The 18,505-nt window shown below is 53.3% G+C and overlaps 1 protein-coding gene and 1 non-coding gene across 2 annotated transcripts in view; one reads left to right on the top strand and one right to left on the bottom strand.

Annotated features, from left to right (window-relative positions):
• Window positions 1-18,505, bottom strand: part of ACOT11 (acyl-CoA thioesterase 11) — a 51,990-nt gene that overhangs the window by 12,422 nt on the left and 21,063 nt on the right. The window contains 6 exon segments of the mRNA XM_068539958.1: window positions 809-965; window positions 2,414-2,549; window positions 3,017-3,115; window positions 3,883-3,943; window positions 8,706-8,775; window positions 9,764-9,965. Of these exon segments, the coding sequence (XP_068396059.1) occupies window positions 809-965; window positions 2,414-2,549; window positions 3,017-3,115; window positions 3,883-3,943; window positions 8,706-8,775; window positions 9,764-9,965 (725 nt within the window).
• TRNAE-UUC (transfer RNA glutamic acid (anticodon UUC)) lies at window positions 6,208-6,279 on the top strand. Its single transcript has one exon. It is a non-coding gene; the product is annotated as a tRNA-Glu (tRNA).

Genomic DNA, 18,505 nt, shown 5'->3' with positions numbered 1-18,505 from the left:
CCCTCCTCTGAGATCTTATTATTCTCATAGCCTGGGCTGCCCAAAATAGCATTGCTTATGTACTGTGTCCACAGGTTAAACACAGAGGAGGGGCCATTGGAGCTGGTCTCTAAAGGGTGAGGAAGAATTTGCCTGGCTGAGGAGAACGTGGGTTGGGGAGGGCACTCATGGCAGAGCGAACAGCAAGTACAAAGTCATGGAGGTATGAGAGTGTCAGTTAGTGAATGTCAGTTATCATAACTATAAAAAAAAGCCCCGATACTTGGAGCAGAACAAGACCCGGACAGGCACAGAGGTTATAGGAAAAGGAAGTAATTATTTCCACCTCTAGGGGGAAGGGAACAGTCAAAGAGGCTTCATGGAGGAGATGGGCAGGATTTTAGCAGACAAAGAAGACTGGAGTTGGCATGGTGGGAAGTCAGCCAGGAGTGAAGGCAGGGGATGGGAGCATAGGGGATGGGAGCATGGAGGATGGGAAGGGGAAAGGCAAATGGCTTGATTTGCAAGAAGTGTTAAGATCCAGGAAGCAAGCGAGCAGGGCCAGGGCAAGGGGAGGCCCTGGTGCCAGCTGGGGGGGGCTTGGCATTTCCCATGCCATGATGGGAACCATGGAAGGAATGGTGAGCTCACAGAAAATCATTCCTCTCTGGTTCTCTGGGTCTGAAGGCCCCAGGTTACCCTGAAAGAACAGCCAAGCTTCTGAAGCCTTGAATGCCAGTACCAAGCTGGGGTTTCTCCCGCAGAGGGAGCTGGCCGAGGGAAGGAGGAGGAGAAAGGAGGGGAGGCACAGGCAGGGCACTGCCCTCACCTGGCTGCAATGGTGGCCACGTTCTCCATCCAGGCCATGATCTGGCCCCCGAAAGTATTGCCTTGGTGATTGGCGTGCGGGGGCAGGACCAGCTCCACACTCTCCACTCGGGTCTTCTCGGCTGGCACCATGCAGCTACAGTCTCTGCTCTCCAGATCTGACCAGAGAGGTGCAGAAGGAGGGAGGCGGGGAGGTGAGAAAATTCCCAAGGGGAGACCCTCCCCATGGGCAGCCCAGGACCCCCATGCCCACCAGTCCACCCCACACAGATTCTTTTATTTATTCAGCACCCAGGAGGTGCCGTGCATCTCCCATCTCCCGGGGGGAGAGAGCTCATCAGGGAAGGCCTGTGAAAGAGGTAGCCTTTCACCCAGCTTGCAGGCTGCTCAGAGATGCCACAGGCAGGGAGGAGGGGAGGTTGAAGGCCTGAGCCAAGTTCTGGAGACCAGACAGGCAGGACAGTCACAGGGAGCAACGAGGCCTTGGCTTAGCTGGAGCTGAGGGCAAGTAAAGGGACAGCACCAGATGAGGCTGAGTGGTCAGCCAAGGGCCCGGATGCCAGGCTCAGGCATTTGGACTGATGCTTGGGTAGAAGGGCTGTCAAGACAGGAGGGATCTACAGGGGCTGCAGTGGGATGGATGGTTCCAGCGGGCCTTGACAACTGTAGGAAGAGCTGGGCCTGCTCAGCCACGGCCTCCGGGCCCAGCATAAATTACAGCACACGGAATTCAGAGCACAGCTCACTGCCTTCACTGGTGTTTGCTACTTCTGCCTGCTCTCTCTCCACTCTGGGCAGCTGAACTACCCTTGGTTGGTCCTAAAATTGCCTCCTTTAGGTTTCAAGGATGGCTCTGCATTCTAGTGTTCTGGACATCAGTGAACAAATCCAAGGCCACCCCTCTAGGCCTTTGCCCAGCCTGTGCCCTCTGTCAGAAAACCCTGCCTCACCTCTCCACCTGTCAAAATCCTCCCAGTCCAAAGTAGACCTTTGTGTGCTGGTACAGGACACTTTCCAAGATATGCTTTTAAGGGGAAAGGAGCAAGATACAGAACAGTATGTACTGTATGTTTACTTTTGGGTAAAAAGAGAGGGCAAACTGGTAGGTAGTATGCTTAAATATGCAGAGAATACTTCTGGAAAGATGTCCCCAAATGATGAACAGTAGCTGCCTCTGGAGGGAGCCTTGGTTCTGGGGTAGAAGAGAGTCTTGCTTTTTACTCTATCTCTATGCCTACACCTATCTCTATCTACCTACCTAGCTAGCTACCTATCTATTTGCTTTTTTAAAAGTCCTAGGGTTCAAGGCCAAGCTCAACACTACCTTCCCAGATACCTTGACTCCTAGAGACCCAAATGCATTTAGCAGATTAAAAGTGTTTTCTGTATGTCCCAGCTCCATCTTCATGGCTCCTGGGAGCTGGGCGAGATGTCCAAACGCTCCCTTTTCCCTGAATGAACCTTGAGGCAAGAGGGCCATCCAGGCCTGAGGCCACCCGTGGGCGGACATCCCCAGGAGACTCCCTTCCTCCCTCTGCTCAGTAAGGGCCCAGGACAGAGGGGGCCATGCAGGACATGGGCTGCCCTCCCCACGCACGGCGCTCACCATCCTGAATGACGCAGTTGGCCAGGAGGTCCTTGATGGTGTCTGTGTAGACCAGCCGCATGCGCCGGCGCTCGGCTGCCACGCTGTGCTCTGTCTTCTCCTCCTCGGTCCGCAGCGTGATCTGCTTCAGCTTCACCTGTGGCAGGGGGTGAGGTGGGGGGTGCTCAGGACAAGTTTCCTGAAATAGCATGAGAGCCTGTCCCCCAAACGGCCATCTCACGCCTGGGGCTGCTGGATGGTTACAAGTCTTGTCCCCTCTTTGTCCCCATCTTCCACCTCCCTGTTGACTGATACATCACTTTCATCCTCCAGCGTCCCCGTCCCCATTCTTCAGCAAAGGCACTGTGGATGGGGGGTGTTGATGCAGGACATGGGAGGCAATGGAGAGAACTGGAGGATCCTGGGGTGCGAGGTGCACAGGGAGAGGTGGGGAAAAGCAGAGCAGGGAGGCGCCTGGGGTTCAACCACAGCACGGGGTGGGCCTTCTTCTGGGGATTCCCTGCTGTGCCTCCACCTCTACCTCTCCACCAACCCCCAGAATCACCACGTAGACAGGCACCCAGGTGGTCCGGCAGCATCGGGTTGTCAGGTGTAGCCACCTACCTTGGAGAGCTCCCGGTGGGCCACAAAGGTGGCCAAGGCCTTGCACACGCTCCACTGCTTGTCAGAGCACAGGTCCTCAGAGGCCACCTGGATGCCCACCTGGAGAGGAAGAGCAAGGTGGACAACTGAGGAGGGAGGAAACAGAGCTCACCAACCCGAGGCCCCGCAGGTGGAGACAGCAAGTTCCACCCCAGGCCTGGCCTCTGGTGCTTCTGTATCACCTACCAAGTCCAGGGGGCTAGAGACCTGGGGTAGGTTCTGATTCTGCCCCTGGCTCTCTGGGACCCCTTGGGCAAGTCACTTCCTTTCTCTGGGCCTCAGTTTCCTCATCTGTAAAATGGGAATGATGAGGCCCTCTTCCAGAGCTCACAGAGCCCTGTGCATCCCCAAAGAGTCCTCCCATTAAACCTTCAACAACCCTGCCACAAGGGAATCATGTTCCCATTCTACAGATGTGCAGACAGAGGCTGTGGGAGGTAAGCTAATGGACGGAAGTCCAGCGCCCTCCTCCAGACCACTGCCTTCAGGGTCAGGCACAGCGGCTATCTTCCTTGCATTCCTGAGACCACCTGGCTGCTGAAAAGAGGGTCTGAGACTAGGTGTGAAGACCCAGGAGGCTGGAAGTCAAGGCTCACATTGGAATCTACATGGCTTGGTGACCTGGGGCAAATCTCTTCCCCTCCCTAGCCTCAGTTTTCCCTTCTGTGTTATGAATATTGGACATTGCCCTAGGATTCCCCCAACCCTGCCAGCTGTTTCAGAACTCTGCTGCCTCAATCAGGGCACTGTGAGTGTGAGTGTGAGTGTGCCCAAGCTGGTGGCTGAGAATGAAGAGGAGGTAGAAACCCACCCACCCACCTGCTCACCTCCATACTGGAGTTGAAGGCCCGGTTCACCTTGGCCTTGATATTCACCACTTGTCCAACACTGAGGAGAGAAAAGCAGGATGTAGGCCTTCCAAGAGGGGACAGAGGGAGAGAACAGGGGTCTCTGCTGATAGGAACTGGCAGGAGAACATCATGGCATACGGAGCGTATTCACATCTACCACGTCACTGAGTCCTCAAAGCAAGCTGGCAAGACAGTGTTAGCACCTCATTCTACAGGTGGGGAAGCTGGGGCAAGAGAAGTGGCATGATGTCATTCATCTCCCCCTTTCCCCCGCTCCCCCTTGTCCAATGAATGCTCAAGCTTCTCTTTGCTCTCAGCTCAACAGTCCTTCCTAAGGAAAGCTCTCCCTGCCCTCCCAGAGCCCCATAAGGTTCACCCTCCTAACACTTCTTCCAACAGATTGACCTCTGTCTCCCCCACAGTCCTTAAGCTCTGCTGGGGCAAGGATCATGTCTGTTTTGCTCACCACTGAATCTTCAAGTCCTTGCACATGGCACAAGGTAGACCATGAATAGTGGCCTACTGAATTAATGAATTCCACAATTATTGAATGCCTACTAAGCACAAGATACTATAAACATAGGGTAGGAAGGGAAATAAAAACATTTAAAGAATACCTACTGGGCTTCCCTGGTGGCGCAGTGGTTGAGAATCTGCCTGCCAATGCAGGGGACACGGGTTCGAGCCCTGGTCTGGGAAGATCCCACATGCCGTGGAGCGACTAGGCCCGTGAGCCACAATTGCTGAGCCTGCGCGTCTGGAGCCTGTGCTCCGCAACAAGAGAGGCCGCGATAGTGAGAGGCCCGCGCACCGCGATGAAGAGTGGCCCCCACTTGCCGCAAGTAGAGAAAGCCCTCCCACAGAAACGAAGACCCAACACAGCCATAAATTAATTAATTAATTAATTAATTTTTTAAAAAAAAGAATACCTACTATGTGCCAGGCACTGTGTACGACCTCATTTGAACCTCAGAACAAGTTTGACAGGTAGGTTTAGGGGGGACTGAGCATCAGAGAGGGTAAGCCATTTGCCTAAGGTCACCCAGCTAAAGATGGATAGAGCCAGGATTCTAGACTGATTCTACTGACCACCCTAGCCCTGCTCTTTCCAGCTGCAGCTGTCCCTCTAGAATGACTCCCAGGTCCAGATGAACATCAGAATCCCTGAGGGAGCCACTTTGCTGCCCTGTGCTGACTTTTTTTTTTTTAATTATTTAATTATTTAATTATTTATTTTTGGCTGTGTTGGGTCTTCAGTGCAGCGCGCAGGCTTCCTCCAGTTGCGTCCAGCGGAGCTACTACTCTTCGTTGTGGTGCATGGGCTTCTCCTTGTGGTGGCTTCTCTTTGTTGTGGAGCACGGGCTCTAGGCACGTGGGCTTCAGTAGCTGTGGCGCACGGGCTTAGTTGCTCCGTGGCATGTGGGATCTTCCTGGACCAGAGCTCCAACCTGTGTCCCCTGCATTGGCAGGCAGATTCTTAACCACTGCGCCACCAGGGAAGTCCTGACTTGTTCATTTCTGTTATTATTATTATTTTTTTAGTAGTTCTAATAGTCAGATAGGGGACTATCATTTTTAGGAGATGCATGCTGACATATGGAGGGATGAAGTGTCATGATGTCTGCAACTTACTTTCAAATAGTTCATACAACAGTGATACTATGGATTTGGTTCCAGACCATGGCAATAAAGCAAATATCGCATTAAAGCGAGTCACACAATTTTTTTGGTTTCCTGGTGCATATAAAAGATATGTTTACACTATACTGTAGTGTATTAAGTATGCAATTGCAATATGTCTAAAAAGCAATATACATACTTTAATTAAAAAATACCTTCTTGGGACTTCCCTGGTAGCGCAGTGGTTAAGAATCCGCCTGCCAATTCAGTGGACATAGGTTCGAGCCCTGTTCTGGGAAGATCCCACATGCCACGTAGCAACTAAGCCCGTGCATCACAACTACTGAGCCTGTGCCCTAGAGCCCGCGAGCCACAACTACTGAACCCCGTGTGCCTAGAGCCCGTGCTCCGCAACAAGAGAAGCCACCGCAATGAGAAGCCCGTGCACCGCAACAAAGAGTAGCCCCCGCTCGCCGCAACTAGAGAAAGCCCGTGCACAGCAACGAAGAGCCAACACAGCCAAAAATAAATAAATAAATCTATTTATTTAAAAAAACAAACAAACAAACTTCAAGGGAAAACAGATAGGGAGGGAGAGGGAGGGGGGAGGAGGGGGTAGATGGAGAGGGTGTTGCAGGGAGATGTAGGACCTACGGGTTAAAAAAAGACTTAAGAGGGAAGTCCCTGGTGGTCCAGTGGTTAGGACTCGGCACTTTCACTGCCGGGGCCTGGGTTCGATCCCTGGTCAGGGAACTAAGATCCCGCAAGGCATGGCCAAAAAAAAAAAAAATAAAAGACTTAAGAGACCTAGCAACCAATTGCAACCTGATTTGCATCCTGACTTGAGCAACAAAAATAACTGTAAAGCAAAACAAAATAAAAACAAATTCATGAGACATTGTGGGCAACTGAATGCCGACTGGATATTTGATGTTAGTGAGAAATTGTTCATTTTCTTTAGGTGTGGTAGTGGTATTGAAATTATGTTTTTAAAAGTTCTTATCCATTAGAGATACATTTTGAGATATTTAAAAAATTTTTTTTAGAATTTAATTTAATTTAATTTATTTATTTATTATTTTTTGGCCACGTTGGGTTTTCATTGTGGCGTGTGGGCTTTCTCTAGTTGCGGTGAATAGGGGTTACTCTTGGTTGTGGCGCGCAGGCTTCTCATTGAAGTGGCTCATCTTGTTGCGGAGCACAGGCTCTAGGCGTGCAGGCTTCAGTAGTTGTGGCACGCAGGTTCTAGAGCACAGGCTCAGTAGTTGTGGCGCATGGGCTTAGTTGCTCCGCGGCATGTGGGATCTTCCCGGACCAGGGCGCAAACCCGTGTCCCCTGCATTGGCAGGCGCATTCTTAACCACTGCGTCACAAGGGAAGTCCTTTGAGATATTTTTAAATGGCAAAAGCAAAAACAAACAAAAAAACCTTCCCCAGCTTTCCTCAGGTATGGCCAGGCCTTTCCTGGCCACCAGTCATGCTCCAGGCCCCTCTCCAGCTTGCCCACCTTCCCAGGATCCTCTCCAGCTTTTCCTCCCACCCACACCCTCCTCTGCCCAGACTCACCTCTACTCCACTGGGTCCCGCAGCATGCCCATCCATCATGTACACACCCCACCCCAGCCTTCTCTATCCCTTGCTCCTCCAAGTGCCAGATCCCATGTTGGCAACAGAGACCCAGAGCTGGCCCAGACACGGCTCCACTGGCCTACAAATTGTCACTACACACAGTACTGGAGCCAGCTCAAACATCTCCTCCAGGAAGCCACCCTTGACTACTCTCTGTGCCACTCACTATACCCACACCCAGACATATAGGCAATGAGGCCTGTTTGTTAAGAACAAGGGCTCTGGGGCCAGACTGCCTGGCTCGTAGTATATCCTGGGTTCTCCACCAGCTGTATGACTCTAAGCAAGTTACTTCACTTCTCTGGGCCTCCGTTTCCTCACCTGTAAAATGAGGGTACTAATAGCCACGACCTCATAGGGTTGTTCTGAGGACTTAAGTTAATTAAAAAGACATTACAAGTAACGCATCAATATTGGCTCATTGTGACAGAAGTACCATACGAATGTAAGATGTTAATAATAGGGAATCTCGGCATGGGGTATATGGGAACTCTGTACCATCTACAGTGTTTTTGTAAATCAAAAACTATTCTAAAATAAAAGATATTTAGAAAGAGTATTACAAAGCACCCATATGCAGAGATCATTATTAGCCTGGAATTCACTGCTTTGAATTGAAATTATGTTTCTATATCTGCCTCCCTGCAGTCTGGGAGCTCCTGGGGCACAGGGACTATGTTCCAGTTGACTTTGTGGACCCCAAACCCAGCATGGGCCCTGGTCCACAAGCAGTGATGAATGACTAAATAAGTGAATACAGGGACCAGCCAAACTTTTCCCCTAACCACAACTCATGGGGCACCAGGAAGTCCTAAATAAGTCCTTGGCACTTGATGTCCTAGGCATTGATAGTTTAAGAGCAGACCTGGAGGCCAAAGCACTGTATGCAGCCCTGCAGCCTGTCCTGGGCAGAGGGCTCAGCATGCTCCCTGGGTCCCAGCAAAGCTGTGCAGAGACAAAGCTCAGCACAGTGTAATGAAGAGTCTTCTAACCAGTACAGACAGTTAAAAAAAAAAAAAAAACCCGAAAACCCAAAAAAACAGGAGGTAATGAGTTCCTCATCCCTGGGGGTACATGAGCAGAGGCTGAATGGTCCAAACTTCTGGGTCAGGCTCTGCCAAGGCACCTTATCTAGGGACCTCCCTACAGTCTGATGACCAATGACCCACAGAGAACGTCCAAGCTCAAAAAGGCATTCACTGATCAAGTCTAACCCCTTCCATTTTGAAGATAAGAAAACTGAGGACCAGAGAAAGAGACTGCCTTCCCCAAAGTCACACAGCACCCCATGATGCTGCCTCAGCAGCACCCAACTCCAAGCCTGGCTGAGGGAGCTGCCAGCCACAGGGCAGCTTCTAGCCCACCGCTGTCCCAGAGACCTTGCAGACAGGTCACTGCTCACCAAAGGCTGCCCCCTCTCCATCTGCAGAGGCCCTCAGTCAGCTGAGGCAGGTTCCAGGCAGCACACAGGCTGAGCAGGCAGTAGATGGGGGAAGGGCTCTGGGCTCGTGGTGGGGAGACCAGAAGGAAGGGCAGGAGGGGCCACTTACCTAATGGTGTGCTCAAAATAGATATCGTCCATGGAGGCTGTGACGCAGGGGCAGCCAGCATGCCTCTCCGCTGGCGTCAGGAGAAGAAAGCACGTGTTAGCAGCCTCCCCGTGACCCAGGCCTCTGATCAAACGTCAGACCGCCTAGCTAAGGCCTGCCTCCTCGCCCGTGCTCCCACCCTTCTTTACTTTCCTCACCGTGATTACGACACCCTGACCCTGTCTTACATATCTGGGTTTTGTCTGTCTAGTGCCTCTCCCTCCTGCTAGACTGCATGTCACTTGAGGGCAAGGATTTTTGCCTGTCTTGTTCACTGCTGTGCCCCAGTCCTGGAGCAGCGCCTGGCACGCAGGAGATACTCAATAAGCAGCTGTCAAGCACCTGTCGAATGAATGAATGATCACACCATGCTATTCTACTTCCTGACCTCCTAGAGTGCCCGTACCCCTGTCCAGTCAACCTCACCCACCTCTATCTCCTTGCCTGAGTCATTCTTTCTCTGAGGACTGTGCTCCCAGGTCTTAGTCCTTCTAGAATCCCTTCTCTGCCCCCAGGGCTGGGGCAGAGCCTCTGGTCTGTTCTCCCAGAGCCCTGCTTCCACCTCCCTTTCCCAGCTCCCATCAGACAGTGCCGGGAGGCAGTCAGTCTCCTGTCTGGCCCCCCCATCAGACTGTGAACTCTCTGTGGGCTGGAGAATACTGGGGCACCCAAGGCAACGAAATGAGCTCAATCCAGCTCCACTCAACTCTACTCAATGCCACAGGCTTTGCTCACAGCCAGTCCCGGAGCAGCCACATTGAAGGCCGTGCTGTGTCAGAGCAGGGACCTTAGGTTATAGTACTCAGAGCTCTGGGGGCCTCCGGGCAAGAGGCTGGGCCCGAGCAGAGCATGCAGAACTTGAAGAGGGCATCGCAGGCAGGTGGAGCAGCCTGAGCAAAGGCTGGGATGAGGGAGGAGGGTGGCACCCGGGGACGGCAACCATCTCTGAAAACTGGGGCCCCTCCTCTGGGTGTGTGGTGCCGGGGCTGGGAGGGCAGCTGTGCCGGGCGTGGCCTCACCGGACAGGCAGGCGGTGGTGTCAATCCACTTGAGCAGTTGCCCGACGCTCAGCTCGCCGCGCTGGTTGGTGTGGCAGGGCAGCACCAGCTGGCTCATCTGCACCTCCGTGGGGTTCCGGTAGCCCTCGCCCTCTGCCATGTTGTTCCCAGTGTGTGAGGCCGACTTCCGGGATGCACGGTTGGAGAACACGGAGGCCAGGCCCTGGGGAACAGACGAGGCGGTCAGCTCACAGCAGGGTCTCCCAGATCTGGCAGTCCCAGAGACCCCAGGGCCACCCACCATAAGACCCCAACTCCAAGAGTGGCCACAACCTTCCAGCCCAGGGTCTCAGACCCCCAGGGGCTCTCTGGATGCCCTTATGCCCAGCTTCCTTTTGGCCAACAATTCCATGTTAACATAACCTTGGACCCGAAGGAGGGGGCTGGGAGAGAGGGATGGAGCAAAGAATTAATTCAGCTGGTGGGCCAGCTTATTCAAGTTTTGCCTCAGATTCTCCTTCATTCTGGAAAGATTCCCCCTCACTCTTCAGGGAGGCCTAGTGAGCCCTACAGCAGTCAAGCCTGGGGATTTGCTCCTATTTCATCCTATAAGAGCCCCTTCCTTGGGCTCCTCATTCTTCAGATGACATCAGTAGCTGCATCTCTGCTGGGTGCTCATCCGTCATCAGCTCTACTGACCGGGAGGGCTCTGGGCGGTCACTGACCAGCTGGCTGATCCAGACCGGGGCTGGAACAGCTGCCAGCTGGAGAACCAGCAGAGAAAGTCCTCAAACTCATGAGTTAGAGGAGGAGTTTCTGCCCAGGGCCCAGCTTGTCTCACTCGCCAGGCAGCAGAGGTGGGACGTGCCTAGCAGTCCCCTGGATGGGGTGGGATGAGGAAGGGGAGCCAAACTGCCATCCTATCTCTCTCGCCTGCTTTCTCTCATCACACTGTGAACAGAGGTGGGGAAACCTGCCTGCGTGAGAAAAATGACAGGAGGGACAGGCATAGGGGTTCCAATTTTCATGGCCAATGCCAATTGTGGTGATGATAAGTCACCGCTAACATTTATAAAGTGCTTATTAAGTATCAGATACTCGTCTAAGCACTTTACAAGTACTAATTCAAATTTTATCCATACAACAAACCTCTGAAAGAGGTACATTATTATCCTCATTTCAAAGATGAGGAAACTGGGACTTCCCTGGCGGTCCAGTGGTTAAGACTTCGCCTTCCAATGCAAGGGGTACGGGTTCAATCCCTGGTTGAGGGGGGGCCTCATAGCCAAAAAACCAAAGCATAAAACAGAAGCAATATTTTAACAAATTCAATAAAAAAAAAAAATAGATGAGGAAACTGAAGCCCAAGTAAGTGCCAAGCCCAGCTGTGACCCACAGAATCTCAGGTCCTACCCACCACACTACACTGCCTGCAGGACCTCCTGGGGCCCGAGATGAGGAATCTAGGGCCCTGGATGCGGATTCAGCAGCAAAGAGTGCTATGACCCGATGTTGACCCTGCCACTGCTGCAGGATGGGGGCAGTGACAGCTCGGGGCAAGGATGGGTCTCATTCTGGCAGTCTATACCCTTTGGATAACTCCCTTCACAAGGATCCTGTAGCTAATTCAGCAAAGTCAAAACACGCGGAGTTAACTTGTTTAGGTCACTGACCCCCTAAGAGGTAGAACTGGGATTTGAACCAAGCCAGTCTGACCCAGAACAGCTTGTGGGTTCCCAGACAGGCAGCTCATTCCCAAGAGTCCCTGGGTACCAGGCTCAGTGCTAGGGACCAAAAAGAGAGAGAGGAGGGCAGTTGCGCCAGGAGCTCGCAGCCTGGGTGGGGGCCTGCGGGTGCCAGGCTGCCAGGCTGTTGCAGGCAGCTCCCAGGCCGCTGCAGTCCAAACATCAGGACCCGTCACCATGGTAACCACTGCCAAGGCATTTCCGGCCTGGTGTGCATTGGGGGCCTGCTTGGATGTGGATGCGGGTGGCTGGCTTTCTGGGTGTGGGAGACGGTAGAGGAAGGAGGCAGGCAGACTCCGTTCACCCACACTCTTCCCCACCCCTCCCATGACTAGATGTTCTGGGCAGAACATTCCAGAAAGAAGCCCTGGAGAAAGCTAGGGCAATGCGGGAGGCAAAATGCAGAGGGTAAGGGGGCAGAAGAAAAGCAGAGCATGTGGAGTTTCTGGGCAGGTCTGTACGTGCACACAGGGAAGGCCCCCAGCACAATGTCCCTGCTTTATAAGCCTATTCTCATCTACTGCCTCACTGAATCCTCACGAGGCAGGCAGAGGGTGAAAACCGTTTATCCCATTTTACAGATGAGGAAAGTGTGGATGGAAAAAGCCCTAGACCAGCAGTCAGGACATCTGAATTCCAATCCTCTCCGCTTCCCACCTAACCAATACCCACTCCTACCAGCCTCTTATTTCCTGTTGTGCAAAACAAAAGTCCCATCCATTGGAGTCTACATGCCTGGAGGCAGGATCTTTGCCTTACCCATTTGTTCATTCATTCATTCACTCATTCATTCACCGAGCACCTCCTCTGTATTGGACTCTCCCCCAAACACTGAGCATATAAGAGAAATTGGGCCAATCCTTTGCAAAGCTCCTACTCTAGTGCTCATGCTTAGAAGTACCTGGCACAGGGACTTCCCTGGCGGCGCAGTGGTTAAGAATCCGCCTGCCAATGCAGGGGACACAGGTTCGATCCCTGGTCTGGGAAGATCCCACATGCCACAGAGCAACTAAGCCCGTGCGCCACAAATACGGAGCCTGAGCTCTAGAGCCTGTGAGCCACAACTGCTGAGCCCACGTGCTGCAACTACTGAAGCCCGCGCGCCTAGAGCCCGTGCTTCGCAACAAGAGAAACCACAGCAATAAGAAGCCCACGCACCGCAACAAAGTGTAGCCCTCGCTCGCCGCAACTAGAGAAAGCCCGTGCGCAGCAGCGAAGACCCAGCGCAGCCAAAAATCAATCAATAAATGAATTAAATTTTTAAAAAAAGAAGTACTTGGCACACAGTAGGACCTCATCAAAGGTTTGTAAAGGAATGTCTAGAGGCAGACTTGAGTTCAAATCCTAGCCCTGCCCCTCAGGTGCTATGTGATCCTGAGCAAGCCCCTCCCCTCCTGAACCTCATCTGTCACTCACCAGGCAGGGGCAGGGGGAGACTGCCAGTCCCCAAGATATCCCACCCTTGATTCCCGGATTCTGGGATCTAATCCTGCAGGGCTCTGGCATGGCCAGCTGAGCTTTCCAATGAGGAAGCTAAGGAGCCCGGTTACCTGTCAGGCAGGAAATACTGTACTCCGAGCAGGGCTGAGCTCCCACCCCACTCCCCCCCAGGCAAGCTAAGGAACAAGCCCCACTGTGCTGTGCTGCCACTTCCCTCAAAGAGAGGAGTGCAGAGCCCCTGGGCTGGAGCATGGGCAGGGAGGCAAAGCACAGCCTCTCAGACTCCAACTCCTTCCTTGGGCTCCAAGGCAGTCTGCCACGTCAGGGCAGGCAAGGCCAGGCCTCCTTCTAATCCCATGGCGGGCAGGCATCCAGCCCGGGAGGCAGGGGCGTGTGTGGCCCAGGCAGGGTTTTGCCAATAAGGCTCCAGAGCCGAGCCATTCCTCTCAGGGCCAGTCACGGGGAAAGCAGAGGCCCTGGTCAGAGTTAGGGCCCGGGGTGGCCAGGCAGGCCGAGCCAAGACTGCTGACAGGGAGGACAGAGCCTGCACGAAGGTGGGGAGGGCATCTAAGGGCCAGGGACATGCGCTCTCAGACGGTAGCCATGCCAGGCGCTGGCTTCCAGCCGTAACAGACCCGGCCAGATTCGATAATCCCAGACTAGGCCCCAGCTGGCTACACTGTGGTCACTGTGTCCCTTCTCCTCAGCCAGAGTCGTGTGACAGAACTGCTGGGTCAGAGCAAGAAAGGCCACTTTGCTCAATCCCTTCACACCTGGGGAAACTGAGGCACACAGAAGGAAAGGCTGGTCCTGGTAAAGCCCCCTCGGCCAGGGCTCCTTCTGGGCAATTTGACAACAGGCCCACACTACAGACTTAATCTGGATTTCCTCCCTCCCCCAAGTAGCCAAGTCTCAGTGACCCAACCTCCTTAAGCTCTCAGGCTAGCCCCCCTGCCCTGATGTGCTCAGGCCCCCGCACTGCTCACTCACTAGGTTATTTCCACAGCCAGTCCACAGGCCTCCAGTAGCTCTCCACCTCCTTCCAGGCCTCTATGCAACACCGGAAGGATCTTTCCAAAACCCAAAGCCACCAACTAGACAACCACAACCTACAGCGTCCTGCCTTGCAGGGAGGCTGGAACCAGTCCTTGCAACTGGGACTTCGTTCTGTGCCTTAGGACCACACAGACTTTTCTGAAGAGCAAGCCTGAGCAGGCATGTACCCTGCTCAAGACTCCTCAATGGCTTCCTACCGCTCTCAGGATCGAGGCCCTACTCTGTAGCTCCTGCCACTGTCCCCGCCGCTGCTCTCCCAGCTCCAGACCACACTCGGTTCCTCAGAGCACACTCTCACCCCACCTCCGTTCCTCTGCCACATGGGCACTGCCTCTGCCTAGGATCCCTTCACCTGCGCTACCTGCCAAGTGACTGCTTCCTCCTCCTCCCTCTTCAGCACCTCCCCCCGCCTTTTCCCCAGGGAGAGTTAGGGCCTCCCTGGCCCCCACAGCCTTACTGTCTCCATACGGCACTGACCGAGCTGTGCAGTCACTGTTTCAGAGCCACCTGCCCCAGCAGACAGGCATTCCCACAGGACAGGGATGGAGTCAGGCCTGGCACAGAGCAGGTGCCAAATAAACGCCTATGGGAGAGGAGAAGGGTGATGACAAGGGCGGCCTAGGAGCTGAGACTTGATGACGAGGACCATCTGAGGTACAGGGAGGACTGCAGAACAGCAGGAAGGGGAAGCAGGAACAGCAGGGACTCCAGGGACGGGAGTGGCCGGGGCAAAGGGAAGCAGGTGGGGAAAGTACTAGGTACCTGTTTGGGTGCAGACAGAGGGAGGGGCCAAGGAGTCCCCAGAAACCAAGGAAGACCCCTGGAGAAGGGCGTGGCCTCCAATGATTAGCGCGAAAATGTAGAGACCAGCCAGCAGAGACATCTTAGTGCCTTCAAGAACCATCTTGAAGGACTTCCCTGGTGGCTCAGTGGCTAAGAGTGTGCCTGCCAATGCAGGGGGCACAGGTTCGAGCCCTGGTCCGGGAAGATCCCACATGCTGCGGAGCAACTAAGCCCGTGCACCACAACTACCAAGCCTGCGCTCTACAGCCTGAGAGCCACAACTATTGAGCCCACACACCACAACTACTGAAGCCCACATGCTCTAGGGCCTGCGTGCCACAACTACTGAGCCCGCGTGCTGCAACTACTGAAGCCCGCACGCCTAGAGCCTGTGCTCCACAAAAAGAGAAGCCGCCGCAATGAGAAGCTTGCACACCACAACAAAGAGTAGGCACCGCTCACTACAACTAGAGAAGGCCCGCGCACAGCAACAAAGACCCAAAGCACCCAAAAACAAAAAAGAATCATCTCAAAGAACAGGCCTAGAGCAGGGGAGGCCCACCTACCCTGGAGGGGAGGAGCTGGCCTGGGTGACCGCTCAGCTCACCCACCATGACACGGGGCTGCCCTTGGGCATCAGCCTGGCCTGGACTCAAGTCCGGCTCCACAACTAACTTGTGTGACTTCAGGCAGGCTGCTCAGCCTACCTCTGTGGACTACCTACAGTTCCCTCAACTGTAAAAATGGGATTATAATACCTACATCCAGGGTCATCGTGGGGATGAAATTAAACAAGATCAAGTGTTCAAAGCTCCTAGCACACGCCTGCCACGTGGCTCACATTTATTGAGCACTTAGGTTAGCATTATAAACTGAGTTTGGGCTTCCTACAGAAATACAGCTGAGAGACACCTAAACAGAGCTCAAACCAGACTGTCTACATAGTATTTTCTCATGTATGAGTTCACCAGAACCTCATGGCAACCCCATGAGGAGGCAAGACCGGTAGCCGGTTTGAGAGGTTCTGTGAGAACTCAAAAAGCCAGCAATAGTGGTGCAGGGATTCAAGTGCAGGGTGCAAGACCCCGCACGGCCCTGCCCCCCCCACTCTCCCGCCTGGCCTCTCCCCGGGGGGTGGGAACTGGAAGGCAGGCAGGCAGCAGGGAGAAGTGCCTTGGCCCACCGCCAACCAGGCCTCATGAAAACTAGGCACTCCTGCAGTGTGAGGGAGCTGCCTAAGCTGGTGCCCTGTCCCCACAGAGGTGGCTCCAGGCTCTCAGAGTGACCAGCTGCCTCCCAGTGGTTTTCCCACCAGCAAGGCAGGAGAATCTGTCAACCTCCTAAACACCCCTTCAAGTCTATTCCCTGTCTTCTTCCCAAAAAAGGCTCTGAGGCAGCCTGCACATGCACACAGACTGCACACACACAGGGGTCCAAAATGCAAACAGAGCTAAGGAACAAAATAAGGGAGGAGCGATTATGTTAGGAATCCAGGTGCACAAAGATGCTGCCATAGAGAACTGCATTTGGCCTTGAGATTCCTGGTAGACAAGGCTATAAAGGACAGTAGTGAGAACCAAACTCTCGGGTAAAAAGAGGATGCACTCGTCCGTGACGCCAGCTTGAGGACTGGGAGGACGTCGGTGGCCTGTTCCATAGGCTTTTGATAGTCATACAAATCAGATCATACCTTCATTCTAGAAGATAAATAATGGTCTCCAGTGCCCTATGCACACATCCTCATTTTACTTCTAGCTACAGGGTGTGTTGGCACTTGACATTTTTCAAGATTTGGGGGTGAGGGAGGTAGAGAATTAAACCATTATTTTTTACTAAGCACCTCCTATATGCCATTCATTTGGTTAGCACTTATTGAACACCTACTATGGACCAAGTTCTATGCTAGGAGCTTCCATACGTATTATTTCAGTAATTCTCATATCTATTCTACAACGCACTGTTATTCTACCCATTTTACTGATGAGGAAACCAAGGCTGAGAGCCAGTGCATTGCTTCTGAACACCTGAGAAGTGACGGAGTTTAAGACAATCCCAGGGCAGTTCCCTGGTGGCCTAGTGGTTAGGATTCTGGGCTTTCACTGCTGTCACCCAGGTTCAATCCCTGGTCAGGGAACTGAGATTCTGCAAGCCATGCAGCATGACCCAAAACAAACAAACAAACAATCCCAGACCTACCAGCCAAAGCCCACATTTATATCTCTATAGCACTTCCATAGGCCTCGGAGATGGAGAAGATGGAAGAAATTCTTCCATCCGAAACTCAGAGAGGGGACGCAAACTACCCCATGTCATACAGCCGGTCAGTGACGGAGGAGAGAACAGAGGCCAGTACCCTGAGTCCCCACCCAGAGCCCACAGCCTGGGGTAGGCTGCTCAGGCGGTGGGCACTCCCCTTCTGACAGCCAGCTCTTGTGCTCTCCCAGTGTGGACAGAGGGGGATAGGAGGGTCTCCAACCTTCTCATCTTGCCCTGACCCTAAAGCTGTCAAAGAAGGGAAGTGGGGTTGGGGGCATAATTGAAATTCTGAGCTAAGCCTGCCTCCTTTGGAGGTAGAGCTTCATGAGGCATTTCCAGTTCAGTGCCTTCCTATAAAACTGAATATAAGTGGAATTTGTATCAGCTCATCACCCCCAGGAGACGTTGGATGAGTTATTTTACCTTTCTGTGCCTCAGTTTCCTCATCTGTCAAATGGAGCATTTAACTAGAGAGTCTCTACGACTCTTTTCAACCATGAAAGTGTTTGGCTTACAGGAGGACTTCCTTGACAAGACCCACGAGGCCCCCGGCAGATCGCCGGCCACGCCTCCAGTCTTGATCACACCCGTACCGCCAGCCACACTGGCCATCTCTCAGTTCCTCATACCCATCAGGCCACTGCCCACTTCTGGACTCTTCTCACGGCATCCCCTCTGCCTGGAGCACTCTGCCCTCTCCTCTCCACTTCCGTAAGGCCTTCTCATCCCTCAGCTCCATTCTCTCTCCCCCCATCCTCATGCTCCTGGCCCCGTGGACCTCTGCTCTAAATGCTCTCCATTGTGACAACATTCATTTAATTGTGGGAGTATTTGGTGGACATCAATGCAAAGATCCACCAGGTAGGAGCCCTCTCTCTCTACACCTGGTGTCCACCGGGCCCAGCTCGGAGCCTGGCTCACCGTGGACCAAATGAATGAGTTTGTTCAGAGGGTCTCCAGTTCCCACTGATGTCACCCTATGTAGGCAGGGAGAATACAGGCCATGAGGTCAGGAGAAGTTCTCCACTAGAGGCCCTGCCCCCTCACCCCATTCTATTTTTTTTTTTCTTTTTTTGGCCACGCCGCAAGGCGTGTGGGACCTTAGTTCCCCGACCAGGGATCGAACCCGTGCCCCCTGCAGTGGATGTGCGGAGTCAACCACTGGACCACCAGAGAAGTCCTTTTTCTCCCTCTCTTTTTTCCCCCCTTCACCCCCATCCTAGAACAGAGAGACTGAACATCACCTGCCTCCATCCATGCCCCGAGGGTAAAAATAGCTTGTCTGAAATCTGATACCTACCCTCAGCTGGGTCATCTGGAGAATTCCTCCTGCCCCAATGAAGAGCCAGCCAGGGGCCAGAGCGGGCAGGGAGGGCATTTCCTGAGTGCTTAACCATTCCTATCTCATCTGATCCACAGGAAACATTTGAGGTGTTATCATTGGCAAGGTACACAGGGGACCCAGAGAAGTCCCAAGTCCAAG

The sequence above is a fragment of the Eschrichtius robustus genome, chromosome 3 (assembly GCF_028021215.1).
Source record: "Eschrichtius robustus isolate mEscRob2 chromosome 3, mEscRob2.pri, whole genome shotgun sequence".
In the NCBI taxonomy this organism is placed as follows: domain Eukaryota; kingdom Metazoa; phylum Chordata; class Mammalia; order Artiodactyla; family Eschrichtiidae; genus Eschrichtius; species Eschrichtius robustus.
Note: the sequence above shows the minus strand (reverse complement) of the source record. Positions and strands in the feature narration are given on the sequence as shown.